Below are 18080 nucleotides of genomic sequence, written 5' to 3'. Positions count from 1 at the left end.
TTCTACATTGGCAAGCTAGGATGAAAACCATCTCTCACACATGCCCGTCTCAAGCCAGAAGGGCTACAACAGTTAGAGATTCAACCCGTGGTAAATTTTGCACTTCATCATACAGCATGGTTGAGAAGAATGGTGGGGTAGCACGAAATGGAACATGGCTACGACAGGCACCGCCGATTTTCAGGGCACAGCTACAATACCTAGGTAACCCTCACTGGTGGGTCACCAGATGCAAGCGTATTCTCCAGACTGTGCAATCATGCACTGCTTGTTTTGATAGGAGTAATTTGCTGAAAGTAAGAGTCACACGTGGGCCCAACACAGCCTCATCACGCTCGTATTCATGCTTGCATTCTTGTTCTGAGCTTTGAAGCCCCCAGTAAGTAACAAGTAGCAGCGCTCCTACCAACCGTGTACTCTGATACCTTCAGTACAGGGCGCCCAGCTAGACCTAAAGCGTGGTTTTCAAGAAGCATAGCACAGGAACTTATGCCTCTGCCCGAGACGACATACCAACCACACATAAATACTGCCCTGAATACTGCCTTATAATACTGCCACACATAAATACTACCTTACCAATCACTTTTGAGCGCCGTATTAATGCGCTGTAACAGTTTAGGTGCTTTTGTTTTGAGATTTCCACAAGAAAATGGCAAGTGCACAGATCATTGCTTTTGTGCTCGACAATGATCGGTTTTAAGCCTGCAGGTGCAATTAAGCATTGCTAACATATCTGCAAATGACTTTCTGGCTCGAGTTGCTTTTCATCCATAATCTACATGCGTTCTTCCGTTCATTTTTCCCACGCCTCAGCCTGCAGTTTACCTTGAAGTTCCACAAACTGTCTCCCAGTGGGCTGATTATCGAAGCACCATTCTCACTCCTCAGGTTATAATACAAGCGGGCTTACACAGTGCCTTTACAGATTCCCAAAAAAGAGCTGTAAATGGCCTTCTTGCATAGTTAATAGCCACATTCTGGGCATGCTACTTGTGTAGTAAATGAGCTGAGCCATTTTCTCCACACCTTTTATTTTTCCTACTCCAGACCCACTCACATTTCCCCTGAAGTGGAAGGAGGAGGAATAAACATTTATTCCACGAGTGCTGGTGCTGCTGCTAGGGCACCCACCCGGTGGGGGGCAAGATAAAAAATAAAAGCACAATGCCTTGTTCAGTAAAACCAGAGTCCCTGGTCCATTCGTGGTCACACACAAACAAAGGAGTTTACATTCAAGGCTCTAACGAAACTGGCATTGGAAAAAAAAGGCGGCAGGGGTCTGTGCTCAACAGCGTGGCCCTATGGAATGTGGTTGCAAAAGTGGAGTAAGTTTCTGATCGCGCCATAAGACTGAAATGTAAACGTGCACGTTCACATGACCTTGCTTTTGTTGCTCACATGTACCCTTGCTTCCAGCACCTGCAAGCAAGGCTCAGTTGAGTGCAAGATCTCGTCAGAAAAGAACTTTGACCGCAGTAAGTACGCTCCATTCTAAACACGTACCATTTGGTTACCAACAATATATCACACGGACGCTGCTAACTCATCACTGCTTATTTCAATGATGGGGGTGTGACGCTACAAGAAGCCCAAAAACAAAATAAAGCGTTTCAAGTGAAATTTGAACAACACACTAGAACATTTGCATGTAACAACAAATGGCCACATAGATCTGCAAGAAATTTCATCTGACACAAAGAAAATATGGCATAAGTCATATATTTGAATGTATCGAAATCCAATTAAAAAGAAATGTAAAAACAAACAGTTGAATTTCCAAACTATTGCGAAGTTGAAGTTTATTTTGACATGTTTTAAAAGTGCGTACAAATAATAACACAGAAGGAGGTACCGTAGTTTTGTTCTAGATGTTTCAAACCTTTTCAAGATGCCACATAGCCAGCATAAAAACTGTTCCGAGCAGTGTTAGGTTACAGAGAGGAGGTGGGCTTGCAATGTATCTCTTTCCTCTGATCAGCTACTCTTTGGAGATTTGTCTGTGCATGCATCTCTGCCATGCACAGAGTGGGCATCCTCAATACATGGAGTTGCAGAACTTCCCAGATGCAGCAACACCGTGAGTCGGCCTAGTTGGAATCTATCCATGGCTTTACCGATGCGCAAACAAACGAGGACGAAGAAAGAACCAACACGGACAAGCGCCAGAAACCAGATGGTCTACGTCTACTTCACCAGATCGTCTACTTCACCAGATGGTCTACGTCACAAAGAGTGACTCTGTATTCGCCCCCTGGCTCTGGCATTTTTTCTGCCATCGGGTCAGAGGATGAGGTGTCATAATAGATTACATAGTGTTCAACTGCTTAGAACTGTCAATGTAAGCAAATGGCAATAACAAAGTAACACTATCGCGTCTCGCATCTTAAGACCTAAACAGAGATGTCCCCTGAAACTTTTTTTTTCAAAGCACACAGCAACACAATGAAGGCACTTCTTAAGGGGGGACGCCGGGATTGGGTCGCGGAAAACTCTTATTCTATGCTGTATAAAAATATTGTGCCGAAAACGGCCTCTAAAGGCACTAAAAAAATTATTTTGTCAGCGGAGGCAGAAGTGAAACCGATCACAATGACCGAAAAACACCCATTTTCGTGACGCTACATCAGATCAAGGGGCAAAAGCCCAAGAGGTCCCTCTCCAGCAAGGACTATGTGTCCGGAGCCTTTTGAGGGACATCAAGTGCTCCATAAACTTTGAGAGCTGTTTTCTCAAAAGTATGTTTCAGGCACCACCACAACCACTGGACAGATTGTGTTGCTGTTTTTTTTTTTATTGAATCCTTGAAGTGTTCTGCAGGGTATGACATTTCCCAGTTTTTTATTATTTTTTATTATTATTTATGCTAATGCTAGTTGTGCCCAAATAATTACAGGTGAAAATAATGCTGTATATAAAAAAATACACAGGGTTTAAAAAAAACATTCTAAGAATGTCATACCCTGTAGTGTTCTTTTGACTACAATTTAATTCAGAACTTCCCAACATGTTTCGTCACTTCACCAGGCTTTCCACGAGCGGGCAACATGTAAATCTCTGTAAAACAAAAACTTTTGAAGGTATCATTATGAAACTTTTAATATCACTATTTGAAGTACTTTTCAAGGTGTCTAAAAAATTTCATTACACTACGCCAAGGAATAACAAAGTTTGCTCCGATCCCCACCTCCACCCTTAAATCACACTTAAACTTGAAGAACCAACAGTATGCAACAAAAGGGTTTTGATAATAACAGTTTGATGCACACATTGAAACCTCGGGACAGTAATCTCTTTGGCATTGATATCACGCCATCCTGGCAAACTAGGCCACCCATATACAAGGTACTTTAATGATTTCAAAAATAATATCTTCCAGAATCCCCGGATTCAGATGTTGGCCATATTGGAGCACCATATTAGCACTGCGCAAGCTTCTCACTGCACCTACCCGTTTCCCCCCCCCCACAGAATGGCCAAAGAAGCGGTGATGCCACACACTCGAAGGCCGACGCTTTGGAGCTCATCTTCACTTGGTGTACATAGGGTGTGGATGGCGAATGGCGTGCACTGCAGTCACCCCTTCGGCAGCTTCAGATCGACAGTCAGGAAAGCATCGGGCTGAGGTTCCTGAACAGTCGAGGGGACTTTTCTGCCTTGAGCACCAGTGCTAACGCCGCAGGCAGTGGAGAGCATCCCACTTGGACTGAGGCATGGTCGTTAGAATAGCATCCATGCCGACAGCAGTATTTTTGGTTGTGAAGGCTGGAAGACCGGAAGGGTGAGAAGAGGGCTTTGTGTTTACGTCATACTACGTTTTGTGCTGCTTATAACCTGTAAAGAACTTGTGATAAACGTTCATGTGTTGTGACCTTTAATGTGCTGTGTGGTTTGTCTGTGCTTCAATTGAAGTCACCTCCCACTCACCCCACAATGCTCTGCATTTGGCCATGACAAAAGGAAAACTAAACTTTGTCTAATTACCATCTTAATAAAACTCAGTTTAGGGTGCAACAAGCCTCAGTACGAACAGATAAGCCCTCACTGCACTAGCTGGCTTTTCAATATGAACAGCTTGAGCTTTTTAAAGCACACACACCTCGCTAATAGAGTAAAATGCCACTTATTGTTGTTTTCACTGAGCTATGAAACGTCTCACACTTTGAAGAACTACTGTATTTGCACGAATAAAACACGTTTTTTTTCCCTTCGATTTGTGCCTCCAAACCGTGCCTCGCGTTATATTCGGTCTCAAACAAAATGGGAGCTTTTTTCTCGCCTTTTTTTCTGCAAATACCTTCGTGCCTGGCACGCGCCTCATACTATTATGTCTGAAATGTGAACCGCGAACCCGCTGCCCTACCCTCGGAGTTTTGCCGCCAAAAGTTCGGCAACTTCGGCGCCGGCTCTTCCCGATAACGCCATTGGCTGTGCCGGTAGTGGTCACATGACTGGGCGGTCCAGCCCGAAGGCGAGCGCTATCGCGCGTACAGCACAAGCATTATCCCCTCGTTGTGCTTTCCCTTCTGAGCCACTGCAATGCACAGGCAAAATCAGTACACTGCCGCATTTCAGAAACAAGCGATCCTGCTGCCCAAAGAACAGGCAAATTCAAATGCGGCCTGGCATCTGGGACTAAGCGAGTCAACCGTTCGAAGAGTCGTAATTGCATTTTTCAAGCTGCACCGACTCACAAAGTGTGCCGTGGACTGAAGAATGGCCGCTACACTAGATTCGAGAATGACCTGGCAGAATTCGCCCGCACACGTCGCGGCCTTGTGCAACTCAAAGCCAGAGAGCTTGCACATGAGGCTGGTGCGCCTCATGACAACTTCAAGGCCAGTCACTCTTGGGTACGAAAGTTCTTGTGTCGCGCAAAATTTCTGCTTCGCCGACAGACGTCGATTTCACAAAAGCTCCCGGCCGAGTACGAAAAAAACTGGTTGAGTTTCAGCTCTAAGTCCTTAAAGGCCAACTGCACTCAAATTTCACCTCAATCAAATTTATTTTTAATGTGTAGAAAGTAGCACCAAATCAACTTATGAAACGCCTCATTAATCAAACAGAAGCGTTTAAAAAAGGTTCGTCGCAGACCACGCTGCACCTGCCGGCAGAGCTCTTCGATGTAGGCAGTTGCGAAACTCCGCCTCGAAAAACGGCCCTCACCTGGACCCCCCCTTCTATGGATCGTGCGTACGGTGGCGCCACTGCGGCCGCCGCACGCACTATCCAAAAAAAACAAGCTAATTATTCAAACTGAAAATTTAACGTTACATTTTGTTTTAAAGTGCATAATTCTTTATTTTTGTGCTTTCATAAGTTAGTTATTGCTATTTTAACTCTGGTTTTTAGGCTGCGATTGTTTCTGCGTCCGTGCAACTGCATCGACCAATATGCTCTTGGGCAGGCAATCTGGCACAACATAGGTCCGACTTGAAGTACTAAATTTGCAGTTATCCTTTGGCCTACAGCATAGAGTTTCTCACTAGCTTACCTAGAGTGGAATCTGGCGCTAGCGTCAACGTGATTCGGCGGAAGCGCTCTACGCCTCCATGAGTGCCGCCATAGTGTGTGTTTCGGCCGGGAATTCGGCATGGCATGGCCGGCAATGACTTTGTGGCTACGCAAATTGAGTTTTTGGTTAAAAAATTGCTGCCGAAAGTGCCGCTGTCAACAAATTTTGTTTTGTATAAGGCACTGTGTTCAAGGTTTTATGCTGCAAAACAAATTATAGGGTTACAAAAAAAATAAAAAAGTAGAAGTCCTGCCTTTGGCTCACGCTGCCAGATACAGCGGGCCGTCTCGGATATATTTTTAAGTTATTACATCCTTCAAACTGGGTGAGGTTTTCTTTGATTTTTTGTAATATTTAGCTGAAAAAAATTGTTTATTTTGTCTAAAGCTGTGGTCTTGCTTCATCTCATTAGTCTCATTATCGTATGCTACGCGCCTTGGCAGGCGATGCATGCGAGAATGAGGTAATCGCGTTGTATTTGTTTTGTATAAGCAGGTATAAATTAACGTGGAAGGGAAGCCTGTTACCGCAAGTAAGTCTTCAAGTACGCGCGCCAAGCATTATGTAATTGCATGAATGCTTCAAATGGCAAATAAATACTGGCTTGTCGAGTTGCTATGTATGTTGCCCATTAGCGCATGCTTCAAGGGGTAAGTAAACGCAGCGACGGCGACGAGCGACACGAAAATTGTAACTGAATGGGTGCAGTAAACGCATAGTGTGTGCTAGCGAAGCTTATTTGGTGGCGACTGCAGCAAGCGGGAAGCGGTACGTATAAAGCAGCAAGCGGCCGCCGGGGTCCTCGCTCGCTTTTTTCCGGCCAGAAGCAGCCCACAAGCGAGCGGCAGCGGCGATACAGTGAACTGTAGCGACGAGCGACGATGACAGAGGACATAGGCGGCAGTGTATTAAATTTTTTTCGCTTGTCGCTTTGGCCAAGTACACTCTGTTGTTGCACCTTTTGTGTTGCGCTTTTCGCGTCGCTTGTCGCCGTCGCTGCATGTGGTCACCCCTTCATCTGAAGAAACTCCCCGCTAACGCGAGCACATGCGTTAAGAGCTAATCACGCTGCTGTTTAGACATGTCTGTGATAGCCATTGAATTGATTGAATGCCAAACAGGGCATCCCGAAAACAGAACTAAAAAACGTTTCAGAGCCGAGAAGCCTAATCCATAGCTCTTTGCACTAGCCACTTGCTGCCAATCCGATTCGCACACTACCCACAATTCCCATGTCGGCGTGCGATCGCAGCGACACTTTCCGCTCTAGGTAATATTGAGAAACTCTATGGCCTACAGCACATTGTATGCCAAAACCAACCCAGTAGCCGATCAAGCGGCTCTAAATAATCATTTTCAGCTTCCATAAAGCCGTAGAGGCGACTTCTAATTAATTTATTTGCCACCAGAAGACCGAAGAGGACGCACAGCAGACGACAGTGCGCAAGCGACGGTTGACCCCACGGTCGCATTTCTTTTTGCTACTCTTGGTTCGCATGTATATAAAAACTTGCATAGTTCAACACATTGGGCTCCTTTGCCATTATAAATTTACGTAAGCACTCAAATACCATTTTTCACCCAGGTCGTCGAGCGGCGAAACAAGTTGTATAGTTTATTTTGTCACCAACAGATGGCGCCACTGTAAAACAAGATCCAAAACAGTGGACCAATCGTAGGGCCATTTTTTGATGCATGGGGCCCATGGAGAGTTTCGCAACTCCTATATCAAGTAACTCTGCCTGCCGGCGTGGTCTGCCATGACGCGCCTGTGACACTCCGGCTGACGGGGACTGCTTCCTCTGGCCAGCCACGCAGCTGGAGAACCAGTCGAGCTCTTCTGCGAACGCTTCACCCATTTGCTTTCTTCCTGTGCACATAGAGCTTGCGCGCAAGCTTGCTCCTGAGCTGCTGGCCATCCTGCCACTCGCTGGACAGCTGCAACGTCGCTTCAATGGCCGCGCTCTTCTCGATTTCGGCTTCAAAATCGCCGATTTTTGCTGACCACTTGCGGCCGTCCACGCGCGTATTTCAGCTGCTATATTTCGCATCTTGCTTTCTTTTTCAGCAGACTATATGGAGAGAGTGTTTTCAAGAGGTCGAAATTTTGAGTGCAGTTGGCCTTTTAGATGAGAAGGGAACGCAAGTACCCCGTAGGTTGGATTGCAAATGCGGGTGAGACTCTAATCTTTTTGGACATTCCGGCTGGGTACAACATTGATAAATGTGGTATAAAACAGGTACACCTTCGCTGCGGGCAACCACCTTTTGATTGCTGTTTCTGCTTGCATTACTACACGTTATAAGCGTAATATGTCCTTTATCTTTTTTCGTGACACCAAAAGTGCCCCCCTCGCATTATATTCAAGGTCGCGTTATTTACATGCAAATACGGTATATAAAAAAAAGACCCCTTCATTAGGTACCAGAATTTGTACATATTCGTTTGGAGGTCACGGTCAAGTGGTCAGGTCTGCCCGTGCTAGTTCAACATGCCCATGACACATTTGACTAGTTTCTACCATTTTATTATTTCTCTAATTCCTAAGGAGGCAAGCTGAATGCGCAAACATTTTTCTGCAAACTTTCCTGTACCACTTTTGAGTGAAACGAAACTTTGTTGATTACAAACCAAAGCCTGTGCAACTTGTCCATTTTCTCGGATGGCTGAACATAAAAGCGGAATAAAAGGAAACGCTTTCACAAAAGAAATTGTGCTTGCATCCTTGCCTGCAAAGGCACTTGTGCATCGTGGGTCACCGTGAGCTCAGAGGGAGCGCTGCTCTTCTGAGATTCTCCAGCCCCTGTGAAGGGTGATTGCACCGTGGACATGGGTAGCTCGCATCTGCTGTCACTTGACTCTGAAAGGAAAATGCAGAGAGCAGTGCGTCAGGTCGAGCCCCTTATTCCAGATTTTCGAACAATTCTGCCCTTGTATGTTACCCCGCGCAAGGTTTTAAACTCATTTCAAGTGCACTCTTTCATGCCTGCAGTTTCGGCAAGCCACCAATGCCATTTTGAGCCTTCCTTGCAACTAACCCTCGACTGAAAGACTTGGAGCAGGTGTTTGTTCACTCTCTGTGGAGACACTAGCAAAGCTTGTTGTTGCAGTGGCCCTGTGCCCAGTTCACCCCACTGCCAGGCATGAGGCCACAGGTCCAGTGTTGGCCTGCGACAGCTAGTGTACTTTTGAGGTGGGAACGCAGACGTGCGCAAGGTTGAGCTGCATTATACGGAATACAAGCTATGCTCAATCAATCCGGAGCTGCCCAAGCTGTTCACTAAGAGGTGCAAAAAAGTTTAAGATTTAAATTTATTATAGTTAACCACATCATTCGAATGTAATCAATGTGCAAACTTCATAAAGCAAGGCCGATGGCCGACCTAACCCAAACCGCTGAACAAGCATTTTCTGAGCTACTCTTATCGTGCCTCTGACTATGCAAAAATGAGCAGGCAATGAAGGTGGTTCCTCAACGTGAAATGCACAAATTACCACAGCTAAATACCTATATAATAAGCCCACCTCCCCCTTCACATTTTGACCCATTCGAAAGAGCACTGAAGAGTTGTGAACACTTGCCATGTTGCAAACTGACTTCCTTCGTAGGGCCCTGTGGCGACTGCACTAGCTACGGCAGCACTGTGGTATTCAGGGTCTAGCCAAGCCTCCAGCCACACTAAATCAGGCAGAGACACCGTCCCCCACCGGAGCCCCTGCAGCCCTCCAAGCTCACCGCAATGCAGTAGTAGCAGAAGACGTGCCTGCAGCCACTCTCGTGCAGCTGTGTGGGGGCGTGGCCACAAATCCCGCACTCGGCCATGTCCCCCAGCACCCTTGCGGACGGCTGTGTGGGACGCACCTGGCGGCCGAGCAGCCTCCGACGCACAAAGTTTTTGGCCGGGTACACGTTAATCAGCGGCAGCAGGAAACCAATGAATTCCTGCACACAGGGATGAAGGAAGCAAAACACGCAGATGCAAAGGAAGTCGCATAGAACAGTACTACAGTAGCCGACCGTTCTTCGGACTAGAAAAATTCGGACTTGCTGGATATTCTGGACTTCCCCGAGGAACCGCCACTTGTCCCATAGGAGAGGAGTCCCATGACTCACGTTCGTTCTGCTCCTTTATTTGGACTACTTTTTGCTCCCCTCCAGGTCCGAAAAATCGGTCGGCTACTGTATAGCATGCACGCAGCCAAACGAAGCACATGGCTCTGCTCTTGTGCACAAATCTTATTGAGTGTACAGTGTAGAAGAAGCTAGCTAACATAAGAGAAGACGTCTTGCTTGAAAAAGCCCCCCGTGATCAAAAATGAAATTCATCATCACCATCCTAATCATCAGCAGCAGCAGCAGCTTACCGAAGTCCACTGGAGGACGAAGGCCCCCCCCAGTGACCTGCATTCTTTACCCATTCATCCCTCCACCGAGTTAATAGACTTTTCCTACTTCTAGTCGTGTCTCTCAGGAATCACTCTGTCACCCTGGTGGTGCACTCGTTGTCGGTCCATAGCACTACAATGCTCGCCCAAGTTCATTTCTTCTTTGATCTGGACTGGACAGCAAACAACGGTGCTCATGTTGTTTCTCCCTCTTCACCCTGTTGTCTGCCCCGTTTTTTTTTTTTTTTTTCCTTTTACAGCAAGTATGAACCAAGTAGCCAAAGGTCATACCTTGGTGAACTATGATATATTCCACCCAAGTTTGTTTTTCCATCCAGCATTCTAGTTTCCTGTCCTTAGTCATTGCTCCTATCCACTTTGCAAATTTACAAATAAATTAACGTTACTTCTGGCAGAAAGCTGGACAAAGCAGTTGTTACTTTTTTAATTGCACGGAATAACTTGCACGCAAGCAGCCACTGCATACCTTGGGCTATGCTGCATTTAAATGACATTAACACCAGCCTCTAGCAAAGTGGGACATGTCATGCAATCCGTCTGAACACCCAACTTTGCCTCTTGTCACTTTTGTTTTTCAATTTCGTTTGCAGTCTTGTGCACTAGCTCTACAATAAAGACACCGCAGATTCATGGAGCATGCAAGAGCAGACACTAGAGAATAAATGCCAGAATATAAGCAGCATTATATTAGAACATGATGAATGCCCAAATCCAGGCAAGAATTCCTCCTTTGGCACATCATGGCGCCCCATTGTCGCGTTATATTACAAGGAGTCCCCATAAAAGGCAGAAACTGATGGGCATGTCTGCCCATCCGTGCACTTGGCACATGCCCTGTTGTCCGTCCACTCACTCAGGAGGAACCATCAGGAGCACTACAGTGAGGTATCTCTCCTAAAAAGCTGACACTGACGTGTGCGTGAGTGCACCCATCTCCTGCCACCATGTTCTGCGCTCTTACCAACTGCCTCTAAAAAGGAACGAGCACCATTTTCTTTGACCACCGTCAACTTGGTTGAAAATCACACAGTTTTCATCTCCAAGTTTCCTTAAGTCATGATGCTTAAACACAACCGTAGAAACACAATGCAAGCACGTGCAAAACTGCCATTGTTCGAACAAGAATAAGGAAGAGAGAGAAAAGTGGCCATTCCCCACCCCCTTTCTTTTCTTGCACTCCCCCCCCCCCCCTATAACGTCACGTAAGCAGTTGGTGACAAACACTACAGCTAATAAATGTGACTATGCTATTGCAGGGGTGCTCCTGATTCCATTTCACTGTGGTGGAAACTTTATTGTTAGCATGGAGTTCACGCACCACTGATTGTTCTCTCTTTGTTGTCACTGCTGACATCATAAACTGGAAAATTTTAGAGCTTTGTCAAAACTACTGATCATTTTTGTGTGTGCGTGTAAAAACAACACCCTTGTGGGAATGAGGTTGGGTATTCAGGGGTGGAACCAGGCTTGAGCCTTTCGGATCAGCTCAGGGAGCAGGAATAATGCTGTTCCGGAGCAGCTTCAGAGCAGTAAAAGGGGAGTGTTGGGGCAGCTTTGGAGCACTAAAACGCAAACTTTGGAGCAGTGCAACTTTGTCTGGGAGCAGATTTCCAGAGTCAAACATCATTTATTTGCGTTTTTTCATTTGTCATAAACACAAAATCCAAGAATTCAAATGGTTTTTATTCAAGCTTTAATAAATACTGACACGATTTTTCTCTACAAATTAGGAAAATATTGAAACACCACCGCCAATAAAGCAATAACTAAGAAAAATAGTAGAGATATAAGCAAGCAAGCGAAAAAAAAGAGTCCCTTTGGTTTCTTTCAAATGGTCTTTTTCACCCAAGATTAAAGGTTGACCTTCACTCCACACTCTAGACAAATGAAACAAAGTAACGAAAATGCAAGGAATGAAGATATTAAGAGTGGGGGGACGCAAATGGGAGATGCAAAGTAACGCAACCAAAGCAAAAAGTATCACTACAACTCAGAAAAAACATCCCCTGTGCTTTGATTACAGGCCATATTATAACTCAGATGAACAGTGTGAAATACCTAGGCATAACAATTACTAAAAATTTAAAGTGAAATATACATATAAACTACATATGCACTATGGCATTAAGACAACTAGGATTTGAGCGATGAAAACCAACAGCGGTGCCTCCTAAAGCAAAGCTTGCAGTGTATTCAACACTAGCACGTCCCAGTCTTGAATAAGCAAGCGTAGTATGGAACCCTCACCAGGCATACCTCATTGATAAGTTAGAACACGTACTAAATATGGCCCTCCGCTTCGTTTACTCGAAATACTCACCACACGATAGCATAACCACGCTCTGCAACCAAGCTAGCCTACCAACACTAAAATGCCGCAGACACGTGCCATCTTTAAAGGTCATCTTTAAAGGTCATCTTTAAAGATAAAAAAGGTAAAACCTTTTTTATCGCGGCACCCTAAACATAGACAAAGATACAAATCTTTGGCCTCCTTTTTGAAAGGTCATTCACGTAGAACCAGCCATAGCTGTAATATTAGGCTTTTTGTTCCTCATAGTAACACTTTCAAATCTTCCTATTTTTCACTAACCATAGAAACATGGAATAAATTACCTAGTGTAGTTGTTGAAGCACGTTCTGTGGATATGTTTGTTGCTAAAGTCGAAATATTGTATAATGCTGATTACCAATGAAAATGTGTTAACTTGTGAAATACAATTGTACATCGCCTTTATTAGCCCTGGTATGCTAAACACCTTTGTAGGAATGTGTTAAGGTGTATTTTTTGCTCTGTACCACTCCTGTATGAGCCTTTGAATAGGTTTACAGCATGAGTAAATAAAAATAAATAAAAAAAGGAACTAAGAAGAAACAAAAGATAATTTGAGCTAAACCTGACTGGACTCCAAAGAAATAAATGAGTTCACGTTCACAATTCCACGAAAGCGAGAAAATTAGGCCAAGTTGCACGAAGCTGACCCGGCGGGGGCCGGACGGTATGGGCCTCGTGCGCTTGTATGGTGGCGCCACTGATGCGCTGTGTTCAGCGCCATCTTGCGGGCAACGGAGGCATAATTTCTGAAGTCCGTGAGCAAACGACGTCCGGAAGATAGTATTCCGCACAGTACGATTATTAGAAGAGAAAGAAGGAATGACCGCTATTCTGTTGCCATGCGATACGAACAGCCAAACGGTACTTTATTAAATAGAATATGGTATATGGTTCACAAAGGCGACAGGAAATCGATGCATCACATAAAACCAGTTTTAAACAAGCGCGGTTTTGTCTCCGCGCAGCGCGTGCTCACACTGTCATTTCGCAACGGCTTCCACTGAACACCGAGCAGCGCCGCCCAAATAAAAGATAAAAATAAAAAGACGGAAGCCCGCGATGTTAACAAGAGAACGAGAGGAGTGCAGGAGTGTGCGTCTGTGTGTGCATCGCCTCCCGGAAGCGATAATGTATGTGTGAGGGAGGGTGTGATCGCTGGCTCCACCAGTGGAAAATTTTTTGTGGGGCCGCCGGCCCCCGAAGAGCATGAAATAATGGCATAACGTCCCAACGACGCCAGCAACGCCTTCGTTGCGGTGGTCGCTTTGGTGGATTTGATTTATTTAGCCTTAGATCAGAACGGCTGGGTTATAACTGCTGGCATAACCAAGCAGTTGGCAGAAAGCTTATTGTGAGGAGAAGACCGACTACGCGACTTCATGGTGCTTGCAGAAGCGAATTTCTCCCGTGTGTACATTCCCCTGTGCCTTGTATGTACATGTCGGGAAGTGATTTGATGTGTTGTGTGTGTGAAATCGCGGCGAAAGGTTTGTGTGTATACATTGCGACACCAAGGATAAGCGGCTTCAAGAGCCCGAAGATTCAGGTTTGTAGAGGCAGGTATTTGAAAATGCCAACTGCTTGAGTAAACTCTACCTCAAACTGCTGAAACTACGATGAGTTCATTGGATGGGCTTATAAAAATATCGCGATGCTTTTTGAAGTGCTTTCATAGGTTTATATATGCGTACTTAATATGCGAATAATTTTGGACGTAGATGCGCGAGACGAGGCTTTCATGAAAGCCTCTGAACGTTTATTTACCTTGTTTATCGCTCGACATAGACACGGGCACAGATATGATAGATCGCACAACAGAAGCTTTAATTGTGCACGAATGATTCCTCTCGCATTCGGAGTGACCTTGATAAAATAAGACCATTTTGAATAATGGAGATTGTTTCAAAGCTGACAGAGTTGTACGTGATGTTTGTGTGACTAGGCTGCAAGTTGTCTTTAATTTGTCAGCAAAAATATTTTGCGCAACAAGCCGCACTTGAACTCATTTTTCAAACGCAAACTACAAGTTGTACATGTTTGAGATTTTTTAGAGTCCTTTCAATAAAAGTGTAGATGCGAGTCTCCGAATTGTGGCTGGTGTGTGTCCATCTGTTTACGGTTGTGTCGCAGTGTAGCGTGAATATTTACGTTTCTGTTTTCATTTTAAAGCTTCATATTTTGCTGGTATGACTACGTACAATTCAAGCATGCATGTCCGCGGGTTTTCCCATGTATTTTCTGATGCGTGCACAGATGCGTGTACACCTAAGGCTATTTGAGGCGCTACAAAAATATGCACTGGATACACGGCATTTTTTTTTTTTTTGCAGCGGTCTTACGCCAAGTAGCGTGCACATACGCAAATGCATTTACGGATCTGTTCTTTTTATTTCTTTTCGGGTACTACGTGCTTTGGGAACGTCGGCGTCGCAGGCAGCTGATCCGTGTACTGTCGTCTGCTTGTATTGGAGAAGGGGCGCTTTCTAAATTATTTCGGCTTGTATTCCCGCACAACTCGTCAGCGTAATATTTCTATTATTACAACAATTGTGAATTAAAAAAAAACGTGGTAATAGTTGTATACTTATTTTACGGTTGTTGTTTAAATTAAGCCGCGTAGCGAACTGCTGTATATGTTTATTTTGTTCTTAAAGAAAAAATTCCGCCGCCGCTCCCAGGTGGCGCCACATGTTTATTTGAAACTGCAGTGCACGAGGCCCATATCGGAGGGGGATGGCTACGCAGACAAAGAGAAAAATTCTGGAAAATTGAACATAGTGTACAAAGCTGGAATAGAGATCATACTCGTGATTATTTTCAGCACGAATGTAATGAGCTCTGAACCCATTTGAGGGCAAAACTGCGATGTCGGCCTTCAGATAGGAAGTGACAAGCGGAGGGGAAGAGTGCCGGGGGCCCCGTAACACTGTCCCTGCAGGCCGCAGGTTGCCGACCCAGCATATTACCCGCACCAAGTGATACAGGCTTCTATCTACGTAAAAAATATTGTGCGATTGCGTCGTGTTTATCCAAATAATGAACCTACCAGTGGCTATCAACTTTTTTTTCAAGCGTAAACAGCCACAGGCTTACTAGAGGGAGGATGGGAGGTCAAGCAGTGCTGTACAGTTCAGTACAGTTGTACAGTGTTGTACAAACAGTGCTGTACAGTTAGACACACCTCCAGAGCTGATTGCTCGGAGATAGCTGCCAGCTTAACAGAATCTCCCCCCTCGCTTAAGCCAGCGCTGTGCCTATCCAGTTTGGCACGGCACAGCGGCATCTAACCTTTGAAACAGGAAGCGCACTCACGATGAGATAAAATGGCCAGGGTTTGACTGAATGATAAAACTTTTACGTTTTGCTTTTGACATTAAGAAGGAAGACTGCAAGACTGCTGGTGACAACACACGTATCAACGTGCAGTGCAGCTACATTCCGGGGCAAAATTCGCGCATTGCCCCCATTCCCTCCTAAGTCCTGTGAAACCGTGCCATCACAGGGAGACCAGGAAATTGTGACAACTCAAGTGACTCGGAGCGTTAACCCCATGGTGAGCCCTTTATGGAGAGAGTCCACCGGAGCATGCCATGCCACGACTTACAGCTCAAAGAAGCAGTCTCTACTGCTCCCTAGCGCAATGCGACTGCACCGAACATTACCTCACAGTTGCCTCACATTTTGTGGCACTGTTTGGGAGCAGTTTCGGCGCAATGCTGCCTTTTGCGAACAGGATGACACAGGAGAAGTGGACTGGTGCAGTGGCGCAAATGGCACCGCTCTTTCACCCCTGAAGCTTTCCAATCAAGCCCCAATGCCCACTGCATTTGTGATCCCTTTAGAGCAGACAAATTACGCAGGTCCTGCAGGCACACCAGCAATGGGAGGTCCAAACAGCGCTTCTGGGTTCTGCCAACAGGGTCTCCAAGTTGTATGCTCAATCCCAGCGCCCCACGAGCCTGCTGCCTTCGCTACTGTTCCTCTTCAATGCAAAAGGGTGCAGCTGAGTGTGTGCGTCGGGGACACCATTTCACAACAGCGGACTTCCCTAAAACGCGTGCACAGCATGGGCAAGTGAACTGCCTCAATGGGAAAGCCAGCAAGGAGAGCAGAAGCTGGCATTCCCAACGAGAGCTTCAGTTCTCTCTGGGAGAATTGGTTTGCTTTTAGATGCAGAGCATCTGATTCACTCGCCTTGTCCCTCCGGCGTCGTCGTCGTCGTCGTTGGCGTTGTCCACCCCTCCCCCATTCTCCTCGCCGCACCAGCTGCGCTCTCCGCCGCTCACCCCCTCTCCTCTCCGATAGCGAACACTCTCTGGCGAGGGGCATTGGATTGAATTGAATTGGCTTGGCTTGGAATGGATTGGATTGGATTAAAGTGGATTGTGTTGGATTGTGTTGCGTCATAGCCGCGGCACGTTGCGTCATAGCAGCGGCAGGCGCGCTGGGGCCGGCGCATGTGCAGTACTCTCTCTTCCGCGGTTTCCTCTCCTTTGGGCGCGCTGGGCATATATAACCGGTGTGCCGTTCTCCGGCGAAGCAACATCCACGCTTGGCTCAAACACCTGGAGTCCAAGCCGCTTTACAAGTACGCCAACGTCGTCATCGACTGGGACCGGCTTACGCAGTCCCCTCAACGTTATGCGCGCTATAAAACGCGGTCCCTTCGCCGCTCCGCCTATGCGTCGCATCTACACAGGGGTTCCCGCGAGGGGAGGTGGGATTTTTTTTTTCACTCAGGGTGCCCCAGAGTAGCCAGTTTTTCCCTTACACCACCAGGTCACCCTCCAAATCTGTCCAGCCATTGGTCAGCCCAAGCACCCTAAACCAATCTAAGCCCAAATGGCTACCACCCGTGGGTATTGGCCAAGAGCAGGAGATAACTTCATTCGCTCCAAAGGGGAGGCTTATTCAGGACTGTGGCGCACCGGACAACAACCAAGACGCCTTGGACATCTTTGACCATTTAAAAATGGCGTTCTTTTTGTTCTTTTTGCACAATTTATCCAGCGACAGCCTGCATTTTTGCCATTTCCAGCTGAGGAAAAATCCATGAGCCACGACTGATTGCACTTCTGCTGCCTAGACTCTCCAGCGACATAAAATTTGAGCGGGACACCTCGAAATTGTACTTATCGGCCATGAAGTGAGGCTAGGTTATAAATCCTGCTTTGGAATTCACGACGCCAGGGTACAATCCCCAGCACTGACAACAGCCATGTCACGTCACGTCTGTACTCTAATGCTCGCGCACCCCGTACAAGGGTGCGAAAGTTGGTTGGGTACTCCTAAAGAAATTTTAAGCCAGCACTGTCACAGATCGCATATAATGGCCCGCCACGGAGGAGGACTGGCAAAGGCATTATGCTACTGAGCATGACTTTGTGGGCGCAACACTCAACCACTGTGGCATTTCTGATTGGCAAGCAGAAAAAGTCCTGCAGGCACAAGATGTTGGAGCCTGTTAAAGACCCCCATGTCCATAGCCTTCCGTCAAGGTGCAGCTTCATCACACAAAGTCGCCATTAAAACCATGAGTGCGCGAGTGTGTGCTTGGCAAGCTCTTTTGGTTATTGACTGCGTCTCATCTCACGGCAACTGTGAGAATTACCTCCTGGAAATTCTCATGGCAGTTTCCATAAATGCTGGCTGGCCTAAAATTCGCTGAATAATATTACCTCCCAACATAACCTAACAAAACCTGACCTAACGTAACCCAATCTAACGTATCATAACCCACCCAAATCCAGCCCGACTGCAACAATCCTAGCATAACCCAGCCCAACGACACATAATACAATCTATATTTATCCTAATCCAAC

General features: G+C 46.1%; 2 protein-coding genes across 3 annotated transcripts in view; one reads left to right on the top strand and one right to left on the bottom strand.

Annotated features, from left to right (window-relative positions):
• Positions 1 to 3878, top strand: part of LOC144144341 (WAP four-disulfide core domain protein 1-like) — a 119497-nt gene extending 115619 nt beyond the window's left edge. The window contains exons 7-8 of the mRNA XM_077675754.1: positions 1420 to 1478; positions 3472 to 3878. Coding sequence (XP_077531880.1) covers positions 1420 to 1478; positions 3472 to 3491 — 79 coding nt within the window. The 3' untranslated portion in view covers positions 3492 to 3878. The remainder of the gene's footprint in view (positions 1 to 1419; positions 1479 to 3471) is intronic.
• Pex2 (peroxisomal biogenesis factor 2) overlaps positions 3730 to 18080 on the bottom strand; it is a 35107-nt gene continuing 20756 nt past the window's right edge. For both annotated transcript variants that reach the window (XM_077675753.1, XM_077675752.1), the window contains 3 exons: positions 9253 to 9459; positions 6809 to 8376; positions 3730 to 5465 (listed from right to left, as the gene is read on the bottom strand). In XM_077675753.1, coding sequence (XP_077531879.1) covers positions 8272 to 8376; positions 9253 to 9459 — 312 coding nt within the window. In that variant the 3' untranslated portion in view covers positions 3730 to 5465; positions 6809 to 8271. The remainder of the gene's footprint in view (positions 5466 to 6808; positions 8377 to 9252; positions 9460 to 18080) is intronic.

The sequence above is a fragment of the Haemaphysalis longicornis genome, unplaced genomic scaffold (genome assembly GCF_048455015.1).
Source record: "Haemaphysalis longicornis isolate Haplotype H1 unplaced genomic scaffold, Haemaphysalis longicornis Haplotype H1 scaffold_7, whole genome shotgun sequence".
Classification (NCBI taxonomy): domain Eukaryota; kingdom Metazoa; phylum Arthropoda; class Arachnida; order Ixodida; family Ixodidae; genus Haemaphysalis; species Haemaphysalis longicornis.
Note: the sequence above shows the minus strand (reverse complement) of the source record. Positions and strands in the feature narration are given on the sequence as shown.